General features: G+C 39.4%; 1 protein-coding gene across 1 annotated transcript in view; it reads right to left on the bottom strand.

Annotated features, from left to right (window-relative positions):
- Positions 1-11,178, bottom strand: part of LOC102851136 (methylmalonyl-CoA epimerase, mitochondrial-like) — a 55,940-nt gene that overhangs the window by 26,224 nt on the left and 18,538 nt on the right. The window contains exon 3 of the mRNA XM_006902941.1: positions 5,748-6,130. Coding sequence (XP_006903003.1) covers positions 5,748-6,130 — 383 coding nt within the window. The remainder of the gene's footprint in view (positions 1-5,747; positions 6,131-11,178) is intronic.

Raw genomic sequence — 11,178 nt, 5'->3', positions numbered from 1 at the left:
AAAAGAAGTTCGCAATTCAACATATAGTAGAGGCAGCTGCCATCAGGGACATTTCCGAAGCGAATGTCTTCAACACATATGTGCTTCCAAAGCTCCATGTGAAACTGCACTACTGTGTGAGTTGTGCCATTCACTGCAAGGTAGTGAGGAGCCATTCTTGTGAAGCCTGGAAGTTCAAATCACGGTATGGCTTCAAAGGAAAAAGAAAGATGACCTCTCATGTGATTTACAGCCTCCAAAATCTAAGAGTGGTTCAGTTAAGAGTTGGATCTGACCCATCAACAAGGAGTTATACAAATAAAATGAAATACCTGTGTGTTGAGTAACTACAGATTTTCAATGGCCTTTAAGCTTTTCACTCTGACAAGCTTTAGTGTTTAGGTAAATTATTTAGTAAGACCATGGAGAACTCATCTCCTAGGCATAGAGCATGCACAACTAGCAAGGAAGAACATCCAGTGTGACTACCTCAGGAAGCACAGACTGGTAGTTAAGAGCTGTGCCAGAAAATACAAGCTACTTAGTCCATACATGAGCAACAGAAGAGACTACACAAAGGACATTTCTATTTCCTTCAGTGAAAGACAATGACAAGTAAGAAGTCTGGACAAGCTTACTAAGACAAAATGATAAGAAAATGTTTATAACTACTGAGATACTAATCTATGCAGGAGGAAACAGTCATTTTATTTAAAATTTGTGTTGAGTCAACTACAAGCTATGGAGTATTCCCCAAAAGTCATATAGCTATAGAAGAGACTTTTTATCAAGTCCAAGTGAAAAAGAACATAAAGTGCTCTTGTGATGAGTATAGGGGGAAATTTTCTTAAGAAAAAATGCTACTAATTACTTAGCTCTCTTAATGCTTTGATGGGCGGATTTCACATCAAAAGAAAATGACTGGCATTAAAAAATTAATAACAATGAACTATAATTGTGAGAATTTTCAGAAATAAATAATATTTATCAACTTTCTACTTTACCAATAAGGATCTCTGGTGCTGCAACTGTTAAGCAGTTAATGAAGAAGAATGGCTGAAAGCCATTCAAGGGTGTCACAGACAAAAAGACTTGATGACCAGCTTGGCTTCCATACAGATTATAGCGAAAACCCTGTGCAGATCTGCAGTGTCACAAGGGTTACAAGCACCTTGTAGTTGTCATTAAGTGCCTTTGAGTTGCTTGCAACTCATACTGACACGATCTATAAAAGCTCTGAATCCTATTCTATCTTGAGTCAATTTCATTGTCTCTGACACATCTTATTCCTCCAGTCACTGAGCCAAACTATCTCATCGACTTAGCAACTGGGAATATTCACCAAGGGGTCATACTTCATGTGCTAATGTTGCTCATTCCAACTTCTGATGATCTGAAAATCATTCTAGAACCTTTAGAAGTTTCATACAACTTTCTTTTTGTTAGAACACATTAATAAGTTGATGGCTATCAATCACCATCAACAAGCAGCCTTTCAGCCAAAATCCTGTGTACAGAGCAGAACTTGTCCATAGGATTTGGAAGCAAATTCCAGGGCTTGTTTCCTGAGCTGAGCTAGGCTGGGTGGGTTAGACCTGCTGGCCTTTCAGTTAGTAGTTCACTGTTGAACAATTTGTGCCATCCACACACTCCTATTGATGGCTATGTTGTGTTGTTGTTGTTAGGTGCCATCAAGTCGCTTGTGACTCATAGTGACCCTATGTACAAGAGCCCTAAATACTGTCCTATCCTGTGCCAACCTCGCTGTCTCTAACACACTCATTCCCACCACTCCACTCACAGAATCGACCATCTCATTGAGGGTCTTCCTCTCCTGTGCCGTCCCTCCACTCTCCCAAACATGATGTCCCTCTCCAAGACCCAGTCCCTCCTTGCAACATGCCCAAAGAATGTCAGATGAAGCTTCAGAATCCTTGACTCCAGAGAACATTCTGGCTTCATCCTCTCCAGGACAAACCTGTTTGTTCTCCTAGCAGTCCATAGTATATTCAACATCTTCTCCAGCACCACAGCTCAAAGGCATCAATTCTATTTTTATCATTCCTATTCACTGTCCAACTCTCCGATGCAAAGCACGTAATTGCGAAGATTATAGCCAGGATCAGGCACACCTTCTCCAGCCTGATGTCATTGCTCTTCAGTACTTTTGAGAGGTCCCTCACAGCTGACTTTCCAAATGCAATTCGTCTCTTGATTTCCTGTCTTCTGTTACCAAAAGTGTTGATTGTGGAGCCAAGAAACTAAAACTGTTAACTATCTCAATCTCTTCACCATCCATACTGATACTACCAATTGGCCCAGTAGTGAGACTCTTTGTTTTCCTGACGTTGAGCCTCAATCCATATGGGAGGCTGCAGTCCTTGACCTTCTGCAGCAAGTGCTTCAGATCCTCCTCAGTTTCAGCAAGCAGGGTTGTGTCATCTGCATAATGCAGGTTGTCAATCCTGATGCCACATTCCTCCTCGTACAGCTCAGCATCTCAGATGATCTGTTTTGCAAATAGATTGAAAAGGTATGGAGACAAAATACATCCCTGATTGATCCCCTTCTTGACTTTGAAGCATGTAGTGTCTCCTTGCTCTGTTCTGATGACTGCCTCTTGGTCCAAGTATAGGTTTTGCATTAGCACAATCAAATGTTCTGGGATCCCCATTCTTCTCAGTCAGCCATAGCTTGTTGTGATCAACACAGTCAAAACTCTTTGCATAGTCAACGAAGCACAGATAGACATTCTTCTGGTGTTCTCTGCTTTCTGCCAAAATCCATCTAACATTAGCTATAACATCCCTAGTACCATGACCTCTTTCAAATCCAGCATGCACATCTGGCAGTTCTCTGTTGACATATTGTTCCAAGCGTTTTTGTATAATTTTCAGCAGAATCTTGCTTGCATATGATATTAATGATATTGTTCGATAATTTTCATACTCTGTTAGGTCACCTTTCTTTGGAATGGGAACAAATATCTATCTTCTCCAGTCAGTTGGCCAGCTGGCTGTCCTCCATATTTCTTGACACAACTTAGTGACGACATCCAGAGCAGTCACTGGAGAAGCTCAATATCAGCAGTGAAAACCAGGCCAGGTGCTGATTGTGGGACAGCCCACCAACTACTCATATGCAAGTTCAAGCTGAAGTTGAGGAAAATGAAATCAAGTCCATGGGAACCAAGATTTGACCTTAAATCTGTCCCACTTGAATTTCAAAACCATCTCAGGAACAGGTTTGAGGCCTTGAGCACCAATAAGCATAGACCAAATAAGCTCTGGGAGGACATCAGGAAAATCATCCATGAAGAATGCAAAAGATCATTACAAAGGCTGAAGAAGAAGAAGAAAAGACCAAGATGGATGTCAGACGAGACTCTGAGTATTGCATTAGAGTGCCAAGAAGCCAAAGCTAAAGGAAGAAATCAAGAAATCAAAGAGCTGAACAGAAAATTTCAAAAGGCAACTCGGGACGACAAAACAAGATACTATAATGAAATGTGCAGAGAACTGGAGTCAGAAAATCAAAAGGGCTGAACTCGCTCAGCGTTTCTTAAGCTGAAGGAGTTGAAAAAGAAATTAAAGCCAAGGGTGGCAATAAGATAATTTGGGTAGAATGCTAAATGATCCAGGAAGTATCAAAAGAAGATGGAAGGAGTACACAGAGTCACTATATAAGAAGGAATTGGCTGACAAGGAGGAATTTCATGAAATAACATATGAGCAAGAGCCTATGGTGATGAAGGAGGAAGTTCAAGTTGCTCTGAAGGAATTGGGGAAAACAAGGCTCCAGGAGTTGACAGCATACCAATTGATTTATTTCAACAAACAGACACTGCCCTGGATGTGCTCACTCATTGATGGCTACAGCACTTTAAAAAATATGTCCACAAATTGATACAGTTCCTATTGAGGCAGGACGATACTGTTTTCCTTGAATCTGGCCTGTCTTAATGTCTTACTTATATGGTCAACTTTCAGCAGCAAAACGGTAGGTCAGAAAGGCCTGGCCATTCTCAAATGGTTCTTTTGAGATTCTCAGTTTAGGGGGAGCCAACTACCAAACTGAAGTCTAACTATTCTTCTAACAGTCCTCAAGGTGGAATGGTTCTATTCCCAGATGCCAGTCAGCATCAACTCTTAGCCAGGATCCAGCCCAGCCAATCCTTCACTTAACGTTACCCCCACTTGACATATGACAAAACCACTCACAATGCCCCAAGCAAGAACTAACCAAATGAAATCTTCCAAAACTCCTTACCCACAAAATCCTGAACAAAAGAAAATATTAAAAATTACCAAGTTTTAGAATAGTATTTAACACAGCAACAATTACACATATACAAAAAAATCCCTGACTGGTCTACAACTTCTCTATTTTCAGGGGAGGGTGCTTTCAGTTCCAAATCATATTGTTGTCATTGTTGTTAGGTGCCATCGAGTCATAGATGATGCATAGAGACCCTACGAACGAAAGGTCTGAGCACTGTTCATAGAGTTTCTGGAGGAAAGCCATTTTAGAATTGGATACCACTCCTGCTTTCAAGCTTGTTTTAATTGGGAAGCTCCACCAAACCCAAACACCATGGGTAACCATTATCACATTTGGCACATCAATGTCACGGTGTTTAGCATTACAGCAACCACAAGTTACCTCTGTACAGAAATGCACAGATCAGTGCTATACCACCTAGAAGAATGTTTGACAAAAACAATTTCAACCAGGCCTGAGTGCCACAGATTAAAACCACCCACCTTGCACTTGGTAGCATAACTTTCTGTCCACTAGGCCAACATAGCTCTCTCTATGTTGTCACTGTTATTGTTGGTATGTGCCATTGAGTTGTAGATGACTAAGTAACCCTATGAACGAAAGGTCTGAGCACTGTTTGTAGAGTTTCCGGAGGCAAATTAGCAGAATATAATAAGTTATACTATGTTATTGTTGTTGTGGTGGTGGTGGTTGTTATGTGCCATAGAATAGATTGAGACTCATAGTGACCCTATGTACAACAGTCCTAAACCCTGCTCTATCCTGTGCCAACAGCACTGTTTCTGACACATCTATTCCCATCATCCCAATCACAGAATCGATCCATCTCATCGAGGGTCTTCCTCTCCTGTGCTGTCCCTCCACCCTCCCGAACATGATGTCCCTTTCCAAGGACTGGTCCCTCCTTGCAACATGCCTAAAGTATGTCAGACGAAGCTTGAGAATTCTTGCCTCCAAGGAGCAGCCTGCTTTTACCCTCTCCAGGACAAACCTGTGTGTGTTCTCCTAGCAGTCCATGGTATATTCAACACTGTACTACATCACCACAGCTCAAAGGCATCAATTTTCTTTTTATCATCCCTAGTTACTGTCCAGCTCTCTGACACATAGCACGCAATTGTGAAGACTATGTCCTGGATCAGGTGCACCTTAGTCTCCAGCCTAATGTCATTGCTCTTCAGTACTCTGGAGAGGTCCCTGACAGCTGACTTTCCCAAAGCAATTTGTCTCTTGACTTGGCTGGTGGTACCAAGAGTGTTGATTGTGGAACCAAGCAAACTAAAACTGTTATACTATTGTAAAGTAATTAATTAACCCTTAAACTTCAGCCACTTCACTCAACAAAAATGCATTTCCTATTCAAGGGGAGGCAAGGGATTTTATTCCATCTGGTGATTCAGGGATCTAAGCCCATTTCATCTTGTGATACCATCATCTTATAGATAGCTTTGTAAAACAATGAAAACATCCAGAACTAAAATAAATACCTCAATGCAGATGTGATGCATTCCTCCAGCCTTGTTTTTCTGCAGAAAACCTGCGATTGGACTATTACTCCCAGAAGGATGAAGCAGTTCCAGCTTGGTGTTTCCCAGATTGACAAAAACAACAGATACTCCATGTTCAGGAAGAGGGATGGTGTGGCTTACTTGAGCCCCTAAAACATTCTTGTAAAAGGCTGAAGCTTTTTCCAAATCTGGGACTGCTATGGCTACATGATTGAGTCGACCTAGATGCCACACAAGGTCTGACACTTCATCCAACCTCTGTGTTAGGGAAAAAGTTCTTGCTGCTGGAATTAGAGTCTGGAATCTGCAAAAAAGTCCTAAAGAATGAACAGCATTGATATTATTCTTTTGGAAATATATCTCTAAAGTTAAGGTAAAAAAGAAAACAATTAAAACTGTAAAAATTCTATCATTGCTTCATAAAAGAGAAAAATATTCTGCTTTAGTTATATAAAACTGCTCTGTTTTACTCTTAAAACCAAGTAAGGAGAAATAAATAGAATAGATTATGCCAAAAATCACTTACTATACTTTATGTAGAAAGTGAAATATTAACTCTGAATTTGAATTAGATTCAAGTAGATAGTAAAATGGTATTTTTTACAACAGTCTATATTTACTGATATAATTTGAAGGAATAGTTATGCATCATTAAAAATATACTTCACATGCTCACTTTGGCAGCACATATACTAAAACTGGAACAATACAAAGAAGATTAGCATGGTCTCTGTGCAAGAATGACATGCAAATTCGTGAAGTGTTCCATATTTTTAAAAAGTTGGAAATAGAAATACGATTTGACCCAGCAATTCCACTACTGGGAATATACCCTAAAGAAACCAGAACTGCCACCCAAGCAGATGTATATGAACCCATGTTTATTGCTGCTTTGTTCACAATAGCAAAGAGTTGGAAACAACCCAAGTGCTGATCAACAAACAAATGGAGAGAGAAGCTGTGGTATATTCACACAATGGAATACTATACAGCACTGAAAAACAGGAAATATTATACAATCATAAAATATTGTACAAAATGGGTGACCCTGGAGGGCATTATTTTGAGTGAAATATCTCAAAACAACAAATACTGCATAATGCCACTGTTACAAAACAGGACTGACATTGATTTTGGAGAAAAACTAAGAAAAGAGGGGATAAATAATGTCCACTGCATTGAAACTTATGAGGAGAAAACTGTTTAAAAGGGAAATGTTGTTGTTATGTGCCATCAAGTCAATTGCAACTCATAGCAACCCTATGTACAACAGCCCTAAACTCTGCTCTGCCCTGTGCCAATCGCACTGTCTCTGAAACTCCCATCCCAATTACCCCAGTCACTGAATCAATCCACTTCATAGAGGGCCTTCCCCTATGATTAGGTATTATTTGCATGACCAGAGTCCAGGATAAGAGCTGCATAGTATGGGGGCGGGGGTGGAGAAGAAAGAATTTTTTTTTCCTTTCAAAGATAAAAGTGAACTGTGGTTAAGGGATGGGCAGGAAGGAAAATATGCAACAATGAATGAATGGAAATCTAAGTTCTCTATAATCTTTCACTAAAATATCAATAAAAAAAGAAAAAATATTAGTATATCTGGTAAAGAGCCTGTTAAAAGAAATGAAAGTCATACTCTAAACTTTATGTACTCCAAAAGTGTACATATAATAATTGACATGAATGGGATACTATAAAACAATCTAGATTTAATTCTGATAGTAATCTCCCTATTAATAACTTTTTCTCATACTTTATAAAAAATTCATTAAAAGCATAACCATTGTTTATTTTTAAGACACATCTTATTCAAATGAGAACCAATTAAAGAAATTATCCAATAGCTGGGGATGGTAAGTAAATATCAAAAGGGTATTAAGACTTTTGGAGACTTCTTCTAACATCTGAATTTTATTATTTCTTTTTTTAATTTTGAAGAATTAGAGGCAGAACCACTTTTGAGTATAAAGAAATCCCTTTCATTTGGCAACTGAAGAGTGCTGCAATGTATTCTTCCCATGGATTACTCTCTTTCCTCATACCCTAAAATGCTGGATTTCATTGAAACTATATACATGTACAAGGTTTAAATATAATCATGTGAGGTGTTAGCCTAAAAGCTGGGGTTTTTTAGTCAATATTGTTAGCTGCGTCTGGTCTTCTTAACTGCAGACACATGGTCTTGCAAATTTTCAACAGCTATGGGGCTAAAATAAGAGAAAGAGTGCTTCCCACATAGGGAAGCAAGATTTGAGGCAACCAGGGATTGTGGTGGCAAGAACTCGATGAGAGCAGGACCCTGGTGGTGGAGAGACTGTGGCAATGCTGTGGTGAAACTGCAACAAGGTGTGACCCGAAGCTCTTTTCATTTGTGCTGACCACAGTTAAAGGTTTGGCTGTTCTTGCTGGATATTTGAAGGAAAAGCTGACTTATAACTGCTCTGAGGCAAACTTTACTGGGTGATTTGGATTTGACTGGTGAACTGAAACCAGAGCCGAGGGTGTAAATCAAATTGGGAAACTGTTTACCTTTCTTCTGCAAGCCACTGGTTTATTTGAACCACCAGAGACATGCAGACCTTTAGTCAGCAGTGTGATGTGTTATGGACTAGGTCTCCAGAATTTCATAACAAAGCTTGCTAATGTAAAATTAATTCCCTTAACTGTAATTTTTAATTAAAGCATACTATTTTAAATTCATCGGTAATGGGTACCCATGGTGGACAGTGTTGGCTGGCGCTTCCCGACTAAAACAAGCCTGGAAGCAGGAGCGGCATCCACTTCCGAAATGGCTTGCCTCCGGAAACTCTATGTATGAACAGTGCTCAGGCCGTTCATTCATAGGGTCGCTATGAGTTGTCTACGACGCCACGGCACCAAACAACAAACAACAACATTTTAAATTAGACAATAAGTCTCAAATATCATAGGTAACTAAAAAAGAAAAATTCAGCTAAAGACGGTTTTTTTACTATGCTATAGTTTAAAGCAATTATTACAGTAACACTAAAAGGAAATCAAAAGACATGGTGCATGAGCAAATCCATTGCAAAAGTGCTAAAGAGCAAGGATTAAAAGATTAAGGTGTGCCAAATCCAAGCAGTGGTATTTTAAACTGCCTCATAAATATGTGAAAGTAGACAATAAAAAAGACTGAAGAAAAATAGAAACCTTCAAATGGTGGTGTTGGTGAATAGTTTAACTATATATATGACTATCAAAAGAACAAACAAATCTGCTGGGGAAAAAACATGCCAGAATGCTCTATATTTTTTAAAAATTAAGTAAACTTGTCTGCTAAAGAAAATAGCCCTTTTTCTTCACTTTTTTATTAAAAAACATACATTCTAGAACTAGAATTGAGTACTTTAGTGATTCAGTAAGTCAGCTCCTTTAAAATGAAAATATACAAATTTTAGTGAAAAAGCACATGGAAAGATGTTCAACATCATTGGTCATTAGAGAAATGAAAATAAGACACCAATTCAACCTAACATTTAAAAACATACAAACCAAAAGCGGGGTAAAAAACATTGGGGAGAATATGAGAAAATTGTAACCATGGCTGGCATGAATGCAAAATTACACAGTCGTTGTGGAAAACAAGTAGTGGTTGCTCAAAAAACTAAAACTAGAACTACTATATGAATCGAGAATTCCACTTCTGGGTAGACACTCAAAAGATCTGAAAGCAGAAAGACTCCAAAAGTGATATATGCATAAATACTCACTATAGCAGCATTTACAAGAGCCAAACTGTGGAAAGGATCAACAATAAATGAAGAGATAAACAAAATGTGATATATAAAAATATATATCAATTAAAAAAAGGTAAATATGTAGAAAATAATGCTTATTAGTGGTTATCAGAGGAGCAGCAGCTGTGATTGGAATTCGTAATTGTTGTTAGTGTAAGGTAAAAAGTGAGCAGAACACCAGGTGAAGTAAAACAAAAGAGTTTTTATCAGCTCTCAGATGAGTTTACTGTCTCGAGACAGAGAAAGGCAGTGTGAGGCAGGAAAGGTGCAAATGAGGACGTTTCAGGCAAATTTTTATAAGCAGGGGCTGGGGGCAGGATGGTCAGCTTGATCATTAGTTCTCTGTGGAGGGCACTGATTGGATGCCTTCTGTTAGTTCCCAAATATGTAGTTACTCAGTCCCTTTAGATAGATTGTGTCATTGCTGACAGTTAAGCAAGCTGTGGCTGGTGGTCGTGCTCTTCTCTGATTGGCCATAGACATCTTCCACCAGCCTGATTGGAATGTCTCCTAGAAGGTGTGATCAGTGTGGAATGTTGCCCAGTTCCCAGGAGGCCTTTCAGTGAGGTGCCGTTGAGTCAAATATGACTCATAATGACCCTATGAACAAAAGATTGGAACCTTGTTCTATCTTGTGTCATCCTCACACTTCCTGACACACAAGAGCCCACTGCAGCAGTCATCATATCAATCCACCTGGCTGAGGGTCTTCCTCTCTTTCACCGACACTCACCCTTCCCAGCATCATGTCCTTTTCTAAGCAATACTCCCTTCTAGCAATATGCCCAAAGTATGTGAGGCAAAGCCTCATCATTCATTCTTGGCTCCAAAGAGCAATTCAGCTGCACCCTCTCCCAAGACATATGCGTTTGTTCTCTTGGACATCCATGGAATGTTCAGTGCTCTTCTCAGAACCACAGCTCAAAAGTATCAATTCTTCTTCTGCATTCCTTATTCATTGTCCAGCTCTCAGATGCACTGAAAGTAACTGGAAAGACTATGATCTAAATCATATGCACCTTAGTCCTCAAACTGACATCCAGGGTAAGTTCCTTTTTAAGAAGGAACTTTTATAAGTTCCTTTTTAATGTGGGGTTTATAAGGGAAATAGGATGGGGTAGGGGGAAGACCAAGGATATCACATAGAGAAAGTCCAGGTTTAGTGAACAGCAGCCCCAAACCAACCTAACATCAAGATATAATTCCTCAATTAGTTCAGACAGCTTCTCAGTCAACAAATCAAAGTCTAGGATCAGTTTAGCAGCACAAAGAAACCTCTGGTTTCCTCAATTATCCAGCAAGCATTGTCTCATAGCAGCTGCAAGTCAACTCCTTATTGAGTCGCCCAGAAACAAAACCTTTAACTTTGGCTCCATCTCTAAGGTTCTGTCAGGCTACACCTTGCCACAGTCTCCTCACAATCTCTTCACTTTTTCTCCACAGTATGGAGAGCATTCTCTTTTATCAGCCCCACAGCTGTTGGTGATTTGCAAGATGATGTGACTAGTTGAGGTAGACCCCAACATAATGAACTGAAAAACCATTTTTCAAAGTTCTAACACCATAGACCAACCTTTGGCTTTTCAACCCATTATTTCTAATTATTTGAAAGATCAATCTTCTCCTATCAAGGAAGGTGTAAACCAGCTACA

Source organism: Elephantulus edwardii, unplaced genomic scaffold, assembly GCF_000299155.1.
Source record: "Elephantulus edwardii isolate Elephantulus edwardi_28Jun2011 unplaced genomic scaffold, EleEdw1.0 scaffold00473, whole genome shotgun sequence".
NCBI classification, from domain to species: domain Eukaryota; kingdom Metazoa; phylum Chordata; class Mammalia; order Macroscelidea; family Macroscelididae; genus Elephantulus; species Elephantulus edwardii.
Note: the sequence above shows the minus strand (reverse complement) of the source record. Positions and strands in the feature narration are given on the sequence as shown.